General features: G+C 35.3%; 1 protein-coding gene across 9 annotated transcripts in view; it reads left to right on the forward strand.

Annotated features, from left to right (window-relative positions):
• Positions 1-14949, forward strand: part of LOC139971612 (uncharacterized) — a 254208-nt gene that overhangs the window by 20141 nt on the left and 219118 nt on the right. For all 9 annotated transcript variants that reach the window (XM_071978246.1, XM_071978247.1, XM_071978238.1 and 6 more), the window contains 7 exons: positions 4777-4985; positions 6683-6774; positions 7501-7632; positions 8184-8495; positions 8851-9135; positions 9863-9956; positions 11240-11445. In XM_071978246.1, coding sequence (XP_071834347.1) covers positions 4777-4985; positions 6683-6774; positions 7501-7632; positions 8184-8495; positions 8851-9135; positions 9863-9956; positions 11240-11445 — 1330 coding nt within the window. The remainder of the gene's footprint in view (positions 1-4776; positions 4986-6682; positions 6775-7500; positions 7633-8183; positions 8496-8850; positions 9136-9862; positions 9957-11239; positions 11446-14949) is intronic.

The raw sequence follows: 14949 nt of genomic DNA on the forward strand, positions 1-14949 counted from the left end.
CTTGTAGTAATTACTTAGCTATTCCATTGACAGTTTTCAACTAAGTGAATCCTTGCAGCTGTTAAATACAGGCTGCCATCGCAGAGTTCCAAATTTATTTTTTAAGTCTCAACGATTGATATGGTGTTGCAGTTTGTTTGTCGCTCTATGAAAAACTTATTCAACGCAACAGTATAACCTTTGGGAGGTGGGGTATGCCATGTGATGTATGCTACCACTATCTCTTCCCAATCCCGCCCCTCCCCCCCATCCACCCCATCTCTCAAAAAGCGGTTGGCCCCTGAAAGCATATGCTTTTCATTTATATAGTTTCTGCATCACTGACGTAGGTGTTCATCTTGATCATACATGTTTGAGTCGAAAGAATCAGTATTTGAGACCCCCTCGTCAAATCTTATGTCAATATGATTGCAATTCAGTAGCTCTCAGAATTGAAGTTAGGGGTATTCTTTTATTCTATATAATACTACCTTGATATCCATTAATGGCTTGTAATTAGCTAATTATCTTAAGAGATCATTTAGCTGTGAATATTGGCAATCTTTGGGATGTTGGAATATTCTCATATTTTTTTCTTAAATGACCAAGTTGAACATCTTTAACTAGTAGATTTAGTAATAATTCAAATATGGAAGCATTATGGTGGGGATCGAAATCCATCTGTCTATATAGCTGCTACCAAACAGACTTTAAATTTTCTATTTGGATTACTAGAGACTCACATTGAGAATTCTAAGCAGCCATTGCAATATGTTTGTCTCCTCAATTGCAGGTGTTAAATTGGTAACGCCATGAGGCATGACATGAAAATCAATCATTATGACACAACTAAACTTCGACTTTTATAGTAATTTCAAATCGATCTGACTCAGACTGCTGCAATAGAAAAATGGATTAAGTCAAACAGAATCATGTTTATTCAAGTCATTCATTTAGTTAGACTCATGCTATTGATCAGAATATTCTGCAGTTCATATAAAAGATCTAGTTTTATGGTGGTGAGGATTTTAAATATTTACTTAGCTGAAAGACGCCTGGGCAGTAAGAAATAAGATCCTTTGTCTGTTAGATTACAACTCCTAACCATATTTAGCAACAAAGCTGTCATCCCAAGACTGGTTGATTCAATATATGTTATGGATAGCTTTAATATAGAGGAACTGGATCAAACCAGTACTGAATAATCTTGAACACAAACATTGCACGTGGAAGAAATTCTTGCCATGTATTGGAAGCAATAAACTACAGACCCATTGCAGTTTGAAGTTGTTAGAATTTTTGTTTTGACGGGACGGATGGGTGGGGGGGTTGTGTGGGGTGGGGGGGGGGGAGAGCAGCATTGTAGGACTTGAGTCTAGACTTACACTGGAATCCATATCAATGATACAGATTGAGACTCAGCTATGCAGATGCTAGACTCTGACCTGGTTGTTAAGAACTAGGGACTGTCCGTGTATTTCTGAGGGATGGAACAAACAAGAGGGAAGAGTTCTGAGGGGCCCTGTCCCCTTGCCCTATTTTTATGCCTTGCAAAGGCCAAAAAAGGTCCAATTTTAAGAGTTTGACTGGGCTAGTATCTGAAGCTTTATGATGATAATAAAGCCTGGTTACCAAGTCATTGGGAAACAATGATTCAAACTTGGGCAGTCAATTTGTTTTGGTGTTGGGGGGGGGGGCGTACTAAAGAAGGTATTTATTGGTACTGCAATTATGAACCAGGGATAAGGAATGTAAAATGAATACTTATATACAGAAACGTTTGATACCTTGTGGGTTCGTTGATATCTCAAAAATGTCAGTTGTAGTCTGTACTTAAGCAAATTTACCAGAGACAAATAAATCTAGATAGTGTTCTAAACCCAATGACAGAATTTACTTGACATTCTGCCACCTTCACAGACTATTCAAGTAGTGTTATAACTGTTGTAAAAAATCCTAACCAATGTAATATTGAAGGAGTAAGTGCAGTAACAAAGTCTTACAGTTTCCCTGCCAACTGTTAGTGGGTTTTAAAATAGCTACAATAACCATGATTATGTGTACTTAGTATTTGGTTATCATATTTGAACCATGATACTCTGTCTCATGTAACTGTAAATCAAATGAGTTAAAAAGGAGTATTCCGAATTTAATGTCCAATTCCTGGTTACATGACAGCTTTTTCTTGGGGGAGGGTGTGGAAGGAGAGGGGAGGGGAGGAGCAGGGAGGGGACATCTTTTGTGAGTTCTATCATGATAAGCACCTCTGATGACTTCTGCTTTATGAATCTCAAAGGTTTTACGGTAAATTTAAGGAAAAATATGCAAAGCTTTTTAGTTGTGCATTGCATTTTACATGTAGTTTCCAATTTCTAGGAAAGAAGTACTCTAACTTTGTATGCAAGGATTTCCTTAGAATTACTCATTGTTTTGCTAAGATTCCATTACTTGTTTGTATTAAAGATTTAAACATGGTACCTGTTTGTATTAAAGGTTTAAACATTGCACCTGTTTGTATTAAAGATTTAACATAGAACCTGTGTGACTGAGGATCCTTCTCAAATGCGTTAATTCATGATAAATTTGAGAAATTAAACTCATCGTTTTGATCCTAGTGGCCTATTTTTCATGTGGTCAACATAGAAAATAAGTTCTGTAATGTTGTGTACATGATTCATCTGCATGATTACTCATTTACTTGTAATGTCTACTACATGATCAGCACCTATGATGACTGAGGTTATATCTTAAAAGGTGTTATTTCTGTTGAATTTGAGGGATAAATTACTTGACTTGTTGTTTCTTGGTGGCCCTATATACACTTGTTTGAGGAATGAGGTGCATATGGTGCTGTGTACGCCTCCCAACTGAGATTCCTGAGGTGAAATAAAATTCCGAATGCTGCTTTAATCTTAGTAATAACAAACTCAGCAATGCCTGAGCTCTTAATGTAATGGTCCAATGACAGGACATTTTAAAAGAGCCTTCCAAGTTGATTACCAGTACTTCAAAGTGAATGTTCAACTCCCAGTGGTGTCCCCAAATCGAAAAGGCTGGCCAGAGGGGTGGGCTTTGGTGGAAGGGAGGACAGGATGCTGAGGTGGAATAAGTTTCCCAAAAGTTTGGTGTACCCTTGGATGCCTCCCATTCACCAGAATATAAAAATTTCATGTTAACAATGTCATTGTGAATCTTAGATGTGGTGTGCTTCAGATAAAACAGCTGTATACAGTAAGCTAGGGGTTTTTCAAGTGTGGATACATTTGTTCTGCACAAATAGCAACATGTATCTTTTTTAATAGCCTCATTTGCTCTCTGATTTGGTTGTGAATTCACAGTGTGCTGCCAGTTACCCAGGTTGTCTGAAAATGTATTTCTGAATATTAATTATGAGTCCTACATTCATACGATCCATCCCCTCCCTGCTAAGGATCCTATAAGATACATGAAGTTATAGATAAATTGAAAAGAAAAATGCATCTTTACTTGCTATATCACTGGTTACATATAGGTGGATGAAAACAAAGTAAATATGCTAGTGATGTAAGAATTTATTCGTAGATCTACATACACCTTGATTGCTCGGGTAAGGAGATGGGGAGGGGGTGGTGGGGATGAGGGGGAAGGATGATGTGAGGAACATTGTGATGTGGTACTGAGTACAGAACGATCATCAAATGCAAGTTTATAGACTAACATTACCCAAATAAACTACTTTAACTGTAAATTGCTTCTTTCACCCCTTAGCGGTTAATATTACCTCAAGGGGGACTATTGCTCAATCCCTTAATGTCACTTTATTGTATTACATTCCTTGTGGTTGCGTGGGTGTGTGTACCTTAGAAACAGATTGCTGTCAAGGTTCTCCTTTCATTTCTTGACTTATTAAGACCTTGCCACAACAGTTTGGCGTTGTAAATTTTAACACCATTGCATTGTGTGCGTGCATGGCAGACAAAATCGAGAGTAAGTGCTGCTAGAAATGCTCCATCGTTGTTCCTTGACTGAAAACATAATTTTAGATTTATCTGTGTAATTTGAACCTCTCCAATTGTCTGGGAATATTTTAATGCTTTAGGACAGGGACCTGATAGGAGAGTCCACTTAAGGATGGTATGGAGTCATAGAATGTGTACATTTTGGAAGCTCTTGTGAGATTGTTAAGAATGTTATTATTTGAGTTCTGAGAGAATGCAAAACTATGTCAGAAAGACAAAACTTCTCTTAAAATCCCTTGCCCCTTTACTGATTGCATCATTTGAAATCAGGATGTTATCCCTGGTTTTAGTTGGTATGCAAGTCCCTGGGGTTATGGCTGGCTTAGTCAATAGGACCCCCTGGCTTGTATCCCAGGGGGTGGGGTCACTGGTTCAAATCACATGATAGTGAATTGATGTTTCTTTGCCCTTAAGAAAACCATCATAGTTTCTCATAATTGACCTAAATGGTTTGCTCATTTGGCAAACCATTTCGTGTCAGTTTAGGCTGCTTAGTTTACACTAAATCTAGTTATAGATAAATTGTCTTGAGTAGAATATAGCAGGAAATTTTTTCTTTTTTTCTTGACATGACTCATACATGTGTCATAGCCTTTTCGCTTTCGTTTCTTCCACTGGTAGTTTTGTATACATGGATGTTACCCTGTCATACTATAGCCTGTCTCTCCTGACTCCTTCAAAAAGACACAGATAAACAATTAATTATGTATAAACCAAAATTAATTTGCTTTTATAATTGTGTCGATAAACAAGTTATCCAGTTCCACGACTGTTTCAACATTGTTTTGCAATATTTCAGAACTGATGCACCTGCCCAACAGATTCAGGTGAAGGATTTTGGGCCCAGTTGGAGAGATGGCCATGCATTCAATGTTCTGATCCATAACATTCGACAGGACCTTGTAGATCTGGAGAAACTCCAAGAGAGGTCCAACAGTGAGAATCTGGACAATGCATTTAGCCTGGCCGAAAGAGAACTTGGAATCATGAAATTGCTGGAACCAAAAGGTTTGAACATACGAAAAAAATCATTTAAATATTGATCTGTTGAAGCTGCACATAGATATAGTTTCCATAATCTCTGCTATTTTTTATCAGTGAAGGAAAATATATTTTTACCTTAAAAGTGCTTCACTTCCCAGACCATCAAAATTGCACCAGTATCAAAGTTGGCAAAATAGTAAGCTATTATTTTAAACAATAGTAGATTTGTGGCAAAGAATCAAACATTCAATATATTTTGCTCACTAGAAACAGTCAAAAATATTCTCCCCAGATTGAGCTTGTGGTTGTCAGTGTCCAATCATGAGTAAACATTACTTGGCTTGGTCAAAATGATACAAGTGCACAATCAGCTAGTCACTCTAAAGTTGCTCATTTTGAAAAGAATTGATTTGGGAAAACATAGTCTTAGTTTTGTTTAGAGTCAGTGTCTTAGGAGTTCCTTAAAGATTAATAATATTGTCCTAAAATATGCTAGAAAGTAAAATATAATGGCCATGCCTACTCAACTCTCACCAAGCATTTTACTAAAGTAGTTTCCTCAATGAAACAGTTACTTCTCAAAATTTAACACATCCTTTCCTCATAATTTGTTGGTCTTTGAACCAAGTTGTTAATGATTGTCATGGGTCTAGCTAGCATGGCAGGGTGACAAAACCTTTATGATATCCATAACGTTCAGCAAATATTGAAACATTTCACCAGAGTAAGGTTCTGCTTTCTTGTTAAAGCAAATGTACTTTCCTTAGTAAATTGGGTTTGTACTTTGTTCAATTTATACTATGTAAATACCACAAGTCTTTCATTATGGATAGGTGTGATTGCGTGGGTGGGTGTTGTATAAGGATCAATGTGTAGATGACCTGAAAGTGAACTTTGATTTGCACCCCACATGATAGGAACTGTGCTCCAGAAAAAGAAGTTTTATACCCCCCCCCCCAGGTGATAGGAACTGTGCTTCTGACAATTGATCTAAATAGTTTTTACAGTTGGAAAGAACTAGTGTTCCATTAAAGCTTTTCAATCTTTCGAAATAGATATATTGATAAATTGTAACAAAATGTTACCTTTATTACATATGTTTGGAGATAGTCATTAGAAAATTATCAATATATTCAATAATTAGCCAATAGCTGTGATGTCAATGGTGTCTGTTATTCAGTCTATGAATTACCCCAGTCATATAATACAGTTTTGCTATGAAATAATATTTATCCTCTGCTCAAAATAAATTTAGGGATAAAATGATTACATGTATGGCAACCACTCACCAGAAGTAGCTAGTCAACAAAACTGTTTATCGAAAATAACACAAGCATCTGCAATATGAATTCATTCTTAAACTAAATAAACCATGCCTAAAATAATATTGAGACACTTTTCTTCAGAATTCATTATTGGCTTAACAAAAATCAATAATTTAAGTGACAACCAAGACAACTTAGTGTCGCCCTGGGTCGAAAAACTTTCAATCAGTAACATCACAATTGATTCAAGTTATCAGATGTGAAGGGGTTTTCAAATACATAGGATGAAGTATGAATCTGACAATTCTTAAAGGCAATTACTTATTTATTTGCAATATGTGGAGGAGATGGTTTTGTGGCAACTGCCCAAGGTGTATTCTAAGACATGGCCGTATTTTTTCCGGAGTTTATGAAAGAGCGAGCTAGGTTAATGTCTGCCATTTTCTTCATTTATAGATGTGGACGTGGACAAACCTGATGAGAAATCTATCATGACATACGTTTCACAGTTTTTCAAAGCGTTTCCTGAAACCGGATCTCACAAGAAGGTACGACGGTCTCAACCATTTTAATTTTCATAATCTGTTATATTGTTTTTAGTTTCCTCAATCTGTCAGACACGAGATAGCGATTCACTGAGACGAAGCTATTAGTTTGATCAATTTCTCCCGCGGTCAATTTTGGTGCAGATTTTCACAAATTGCGGTGTGAGCAGTGTCACTGTTTTGATTTCTTCTCAGCAATTGAAATATTCTGGAATGTTTAGAACACTATTGTTGACAGTTGATATTCATCTATGTTTTGATGCGAAAGAAAGTGATCTTTTTCTCCTGACACAAACGTGGTGTAGGTTCAGAGACAAAAGAACCAAATAAATTGATTTCATTCCTCTCTTGATGAACAACGGAACGTAAATATAAATTTCCCCGAGTCTCTGAAAGTATACTTTTGTTTTTCAGACCAGTCGGGAAAAGAAGCCCTTAATATGTCTCTTGCAAGTCTTCATGAAACCCTTGCTTCTCACTATGATTGATTTAGACAAGAAAAAATGTAAAAAAATTGTCATTATGTTTATCACATGTGTAGTTTCCATTTATGCTTCTGTTGTAGCCTGTAAAGGAATCCTCTTTTGGTTGGAAAAGTTACTCTGTCTTTTATAATTACTGTCACTGCTTTTACAAGATTTTGTGTCTTTAATAGTAAATGAGCAGTTTTCTAACAGGTTTTGTTTGTGTTTTATCTCTTTTAATTATTGATTTATTTTTTACCATCAGAAGTCACTTGCTACATCTGAAGAAGATACAGAGAAGAGTCTGGTGGGGGAAGTCAGCGATTGGCTCTCCAAAGCAGATGCGATGATTCAAATAGCCAAAGAAAAGAAAAGATCTCAACAGGATGAATATTGGGTTAGTCTCTGACAGAGGAAATAAGAAAATTTCTCTAAAATTCTCTAAAATATCCTTTTTAATGAATAATTTTGGTGGCTCTTGAAGAATTAATGAAAAGAGTAACTGCTGGAGGCGGATGGGTGTAAACTGTTTAAAGGTAACGTTACAGTTACACAAATGTTGATAATATGTATTGTGGTTGTCAACAGCTTAGTTCTTCCCATTTATAGTTAGTTTTTGGCATCAGTTTACTTGCTTTTAGGCCAAAACTACTTCCCTTTGGCAGTTTTTTTTATTATAGTTCTATATATATTATTTCTATAGTTTATAATTTTTTAGATATTTTTAGGCATCACATAAATCATCTCTCAAAGTGACCTTTGACCCACAGAATGACCTATGATCACCTTCATAGTATACATTTTGTTAAATCAAGTGTCATTTTTTGTGATTTAAGTTATGTGATTTACTAAATCAACTTTTTGTCAGGCTTTCTTGTGTATATGTCAATGACAATATAGAATTGAGAAATCCTTCTAATATGTGGGCGTTCTCTGGTCTCCCTACAGCAATTTGTTGAGTTTCAGACGGAACGCAACAAAACTCGCAGACTGATGACAATCATCATGCAGAAAAAGGAGAAGAAGGTCTTGGTCACACTCAACAAGGAAGAATGTCAAATCATAATTGAAAGATGGACAAAGATATCCCAGCAATACTCAGAGTGGAGGAGAAGCATTGAAGAGACCTTCCCAGCAAAACTGAAGGAGATTGCCGATTGGCTGACGAAGGCTGAAGATCTTGTGGCGACAGAAGTTCAACCGTCGAAAATTGATGAAGAAACCTTGAGCATCGTAAAACGGCGACTTGTTGAACACAAGGTATAAATGGTAGCATTGTGGGGGATGTCTCCAACTATGAGATGGATATTCAGATGCTAGATCGCAGGGCTTGCATCCCTGAGGTCACTCCCTGGTTTGAATCTTGTTCTTGCCAAATAAAAGTCAGTATCTGCCAATTTTGAGGTGTTCATTTGCTTACTCCAAAAACCCTAATTCCTTAAGGAATCAAATCCTCCGTCCCTTCCACAGAGCTCTGACTTTCTACTCACTGAATTCCCCATTTTTGCCACTCCATTCCCACAGGGAGAAATAAATGTGGCAATTCTTTTATGATTTTTTGCCATGTCACCTTTCATTTTTGACTCCTAATTCTTCATTATTTTTCCTATCACAGGATCACTTTAAAGAGGGTCCGAATGTCCAAAGAAGTTTATTTCACATCAGACAGACAAACCCAAAGTCTGGTGCAAATGTAATACCTGATGAAATACTCAAAGAAATGAACGAAAGATTAGAAGAAGTTCTTCCTGCAGCAGATACAAAACTGCACAAACTGATCTACCTTGAAAGGAAGTACAGGCTACTGGCATTTGCCGTCATGGCGGAGAAGAAGCTGGAGACGTGGACTGTAAAATATGGCAGCAGAGAGGAAACACAGCAGCTGATCAACAACTATGAGGTACCACTGATCCCCTCTACAGAGGATTACTAAAAATAGGCTTGAAGAGGTCGTCAGGCCATGATCAACTCCCTCCTCATCTTTCACCCCTGTAACAAAAGAGAAGTGAAAAAACATTCTTTTGGTTTCAGTGTATCCTAGCTATTTGTTTACTTAAAAAAGCTTAATGTCTTAGCCCGGAATCATTGCGTGTGCTTTTGTTCTTAAAGATTATCAGCATTTTCCTCCAATCAAACATTTAATTGTTTAATTTGATTTGTTTTGGAATAAGTTAAAGAATCAGCACCTGCAGGCAAGTAATTTGAAATCTTTTAGCAGTTTTTAGCATGTTAAAAGTGGGACCAGTGTTGATAACTGGTAAATTAGATGAAGCACTTTTTGGATTCATAAAGAATACAATTTTGAAACAAAATTGAAATATTGATAGAATGGAATAGTGTCGATAACAATGGATATCACCTTCCTCTATTCCAGTGTTCGTATTTTAAATTATCGTATTTCCAGTTTTACTAGCTTATGAACATGGTGTGGTTCTTTCACTGTTGCAAAATTTTCTAAAAATTTTACTTGACAGAACTCAAAAGTTATACTATAGATACCATATATTTGTGCAGATAATTAACTTTTTATGTAGAAATTGTTAATTTACAATCCTTAGCCCTTTGAAACATCAAATATTCAAGTTGTGTGTTGTTATATGATTTTGTTATAATTTTCTCTCTAACAGGACTTTCTAACAAAAGCAGATTACTTTACAGAATTTGATCAAAATTTGAGAGAATTTCGTGAAAATACCAGAGGTCATTCAAGTCAAGCTTCCGGTGAGTGATAGAACTACGTTGTTTGTCGTGTGCACACTTTTACTCATGAACTGTTGAATATTCAGAAGGAAGGGCTAAACCCATCAAGTACAGAACATTTGGCAATTGTCACCTCTACAGTATGTCATTCATAATATTATAAACAACGGTCGTTTTGCTTCTTTAAGACACCCAACTGTCGTTAGCACAGGAAAATGAACTGTTGCTACTTTAAATGTTCATCTTTATTCAAAGAAAACTACTGGTTTGTAATAGTCTAAGTTGCAAGTGTTGATGAGAATGAGAGAAAGTGAGAATTTGCATATAGATAAAGGAATAAGAGGAGTCATTCCTACCACTGATTGGTTTTTGTTGTGATTGCTCTTGTTACTCTTCTCATTCCTTTGGTCAGTTAAAAAAAAACAAATTTGGGATATTCTGGAGAAAGTATTCAATGAATAAATTTTAGTTAATGTCTGATTAATTCAATATCAGTTTCAACGACATGTGAATAAGGCCCGGTCTGTATGTACATATACATATATAATAGGTCACAAGTAAACATGCATGGGTTTTAATAATAGGTAGAATCTAAGAGCCCCCCCCCCCTTTAAAAAAAAAAAAGTACTAGATATGTATTAAGAAAGTATCTACAGATTGGAAGAGTCCTGTTTGACTCAGGTAAGATATGAAGATAGTCAATGGGAGAAGTTAGGTCTTGTATCGGCTTAAAATCTGACAGACGCTGTTGTGATGTTTAAGATTCAATTCTCAATAGCACAGGAAATCGAACAATGTGATATTTTTCATGTTGATCTGCCATTTAAAGAAATTACGATGTGTAATTGTGTGAAAGTGGAAATTATGAAAGGAATAAAAAGTGAATTTGCACATGGAATGAATAATATTATATAGTTGTTCCTACTGCTTGGTTGAAGCTTCTGTGACTAATTGTTGTATTGTTTGTTACTGATTTGGTTTCTCTCTGTAACAGTTGTCTGTTATACCAAGTTCTGATTCATTTTCTAGAGAAAGTATTCAATGAGTAAATTGTTTACAAAGAAGTTATTTTTTCCCCCCATTGAATTCTTGCTTTACTCAGGTTAAGGAAAGATGGAATATTTTCTTGAATCACAAAGAAATATTATATATTGTATAGTATCCAGATTGATTGTGGTTTATTCAATTTAATCACAGATGAATAATATCCAACTCACAAACTACTAAGTCAGTTTGACTAAACGTGATAATTTTGATCATATATATAAATATTTATATATAATTTTTTTCCTCTTCTCTTTAAGATGAAGATAAAAAAGAAGCTGAAAACTTTGAGCAAGAAATGCTAAAGAAAAAGGAGTTTTTGATGGTGGAAATGGAGAGCGTAAGGCCAACAATGAATCGGGTGGTCAATGCCTGGGAGATTTACCAAACCAATGTCTCCAGTCTTCAGATATGGCTGGATGGAGCAGAAAAAGTACTTAATATTGGAACAGCTGACCAAAAATCAGTAAGTCACTTTATGAGCTTTCAATATTAAAGAGGTTTTTTCTTTCCACTTGTAATAGTAGCTTCACACATCAACAAAACTTCCAGAAACTACTCAACACAAAGTAAGCATAATGAAAATTTGCTAATCAACATGTAAAAATTCACTAGCTTGATCGACTTAACACTAGTAGTATAGTTAAATGCTAATGAAAGTTCAAAAGCTAACAAAATGCATCTGACTGCAGCTATGTCATGCACCTTGGAAAGAAACCTTTGTAGAAAATATTCGATTAAAAGCCAAAAATATAGAAATAAATAGTCATATGACAGCAGCATGAACATGATGACTAAACCAAATGTCAAATTGGTGATAGCTTGTCTTCTGTAAGGTTTGCTATATTTACTAGCCTAGGCCAATTATGTTATGATATTGTGATCAACAAGTGTTTTTTCAATTGAATCAGTAGTAATGCAAGTTTTCAGGGAACTTTAACATTAGGCCTAGCTCTAGCTAAAGTGTGAATGTACATTTTTTTCCTCAAAAATATTGGTTTTCAGCTGTATTCTATCACTTATATTGAGAAATCTGGTGTTTTCATTGTTACAATACATTTTTTATTATGGTGAACAGAAAATAATAATTCTTAGCAATATGGTTTGCAGCAAAAGTGTCTGTACTATAAGTGTATGCTAGTAAAGGTAATGATAAACTGAGGTTTGAATAGCCTTCAAATTCCAGAGTATCAAACGCTACAGTGCATTTCTGAGTCTCTGACAGTAACTTCAGTTTGCAAATGGTAGATTGTAGACCATATTCGTCAAGGCCTAGAAAGCTGTAAGAAACAAGATGCCTGATTTTCTCCTCAGATTTAACCTCCATTTTGTTTTCGCGTTGATCAAACTTTTATTATAGGTGAATCAACACAACGTCTACATGAAAATGTTCCTATTAACAATAAGTATACTCTGAGATTTTAATGTGCAAGGAAAGTGTCCTTGTAGTCTTACTAATGAGCTCTGAAATGTGATCAGTTACACTAAATTGTATTTTCTATGACTTCAACTTAAATTCCAGGAGGGTGGTATCGATATTAACCATGTCATATCTATATTGTGTTGAAAAAAACAATATCCCGCATGTCGCTTTTATTCAGTGCAAGAGGACATTTATGAAGACATATTTAAATTAAGGTTGATCTAACGCACATTCCTTCCTCGGTGATGTTAACTGAAAAGTCAAGGGCAATTTCGAAAATAAACTGGTTTATCTGTCTGTGACATGCCTAGAAGTGAGAATAAAAGTCAAGATGAGAAAGGATTTATTCAGCAGAAAACTGACTTTATTAATCAATATGGTACTTATGTGTTGCAGTTGAAAGATTTGGTGACCAAGATACATAAGGTTGGGAATGGAATTTTTGTTTTGTGGTTTGTTTGCATGCACTAGTTTTACTTTTTTCATATTCAGGAATGTTGAATTTATCATAGAACAGAATTTAAACTTGAGTCGTTCATCTTTCACAATTTTTTCCATACGTTATACTTTCAATTGCAAGGTGATATGGTTGTGTTGATGTTTTATTACACAGGTTGTCTCATTTTTAATCAGGCTACAAGAGTGTTAGTGATGCTAGTTAAATCATTTCAAGTAATTGAATAACAATGAATATTCAGTGACCTTGATGAATAATTAAATACATAAATATTCAGTACCTCCTCCAGGGTACTCTTTCATGATGCATTGTCTGGAATCTTTGTTAAGTGGATGTAAAAAAAAGCTTGCTAAAGGTATCAGATGTTAGTTGCACTTTGTCTGAAAGCCTTAGAAGCTACAACAGTTTATGGGTCACAAAATGTCTACAACACTGTCACAGGGTCGCTGAAGAAAGTTTGGTTGTTATCTTGTTGGATATTGCCTGGAAATCTTTAGAACTATTATCCTAACACACAGAACCAAAATGTGTCATTTATTCAATTGTGACTTTTGTTTGGGTTAATTTCACCATTTTAGATCGCAAATAGTCACAAGTGTTCACTTCAGAATAAACAAAACCAACTGAAAATTGTCAGTTGATTGCTTAGTGTATGATTGCAAGGAAGCAGCATATCACACCATTGTAGCTTGTATGCCGTACACCCAAATATAATGTTTTGTTGTGTAGTATTTGAATATGATCTGTTCCCCCGTGTGATATCCTTTGGTGTTAGCGTAGGTACGGGGATGTATATAGAATGAACAAAGAGGCAGAGAACAAACAAGAGACGTGTGTTATGATGCTCTCTACCTACTATGTTCTAATCTTCATATTTATCGAACCATCTTTACTACATTACACTCCAGGGCTTTGTGTTATCAAGTGATGCTTGTGTTTGCTTGCTCTAATTGGTCGGTTTTTTTGCAAACTGTATCAAGTGGAGAAATTGATATAGTCCCGCCACAATAAACAAGCTATAAATATCTGTGTTCAACACTTTCATTTTCATTCTCTGTGTTTCTGGCTACATTGAAACCTCCAACAAAAATGCTATTATGGAAGTGATAGATGTGCTTCAACACAATAAGCAGACAGTAATAATATTTCATGCAGTACATTAACGTATTGGAAACAATGATATGGACCCAGAGTTTTGTATGCACATTTGCCAATAAGGCCTAGGTATATATTGACTATTACAGTTGTGTTGTAGGCTAACTGTTGATATACGGTTTGAAAAGTACCATATTTATCTGAAAGTATTAATATTTAAGTATCTGCTGTGACACTTAATATACAACAAACGAATAATACATTCATTCTGTGGCTTTAATCTATCAGATTATTTCTGATATATTCAAGGATGATTATTATATTGTTGAGATCTTCCGGTCACTCTGTTTCTATGGCAATGCTAGTAAAGTATTGGATTCTCATATTGGGCAACAAAACTAAGAGATCATGTCTTTTTAAAGTGGTAGGTTCTAAACTGGATCAAGAATTAAAAATATTAATTGTATTAAATTTCATTGTGGCAGATAGCAGCAATGTGCAACAATATAATACTGCTTGCTTAGTGTCAGAGAACTCTTTGTATATCTTTATACATCTCTGGTTTCTAAATGTCTCCCTCTTTATTTCCCTCTTTATGGCACGGTTCAGGATCATTTTGATCAGCCCAAAAGGTGAAAAGTTTGTGTTGTGCCTCATTGAAATGCAAGCAGTTTAGTTATTTTGTAAATAACTATATGTAATCCTCTCTGAAGAATATAGAAATAGGCTCAGTGCTGTGCTATAATAAGATCTTTCTTTGTTGTTTGTAATTAAGCTTTTTCGTATCATTGTGATTTGTGAATGTTTTCATTATCTCACAGAGAACATTGTGACTTTTCCTAATACTTTCTATTACTATTTAAGTTAAAGTCAGTATAGGCCCCAAATTATAGCAAGCTGTTATTGCAAGAAGTTTTCAAAAATTACTTTCCTGGAGGTCTTTACTCTCCAAATTGTTCTCAGACATTGTAAAGGAACACACAAAGATGACTGAA

The sequence above is a fragment of the Apostichopus japonicus genome, chromosome 8 (assembly GCF_037975245.1).
Source record: "Apostichopus japonicus isolate 1M-3 chromosome 8, ASM3797524v1, whole genome shotgun sequence".
Lineage (NCBI taxonomy): Eukaryota > Metazoa > Echinodermata > Holothuroidea > Aspidochirotida > Stichopodidae > Apostichopus > Apostichopus japonicus.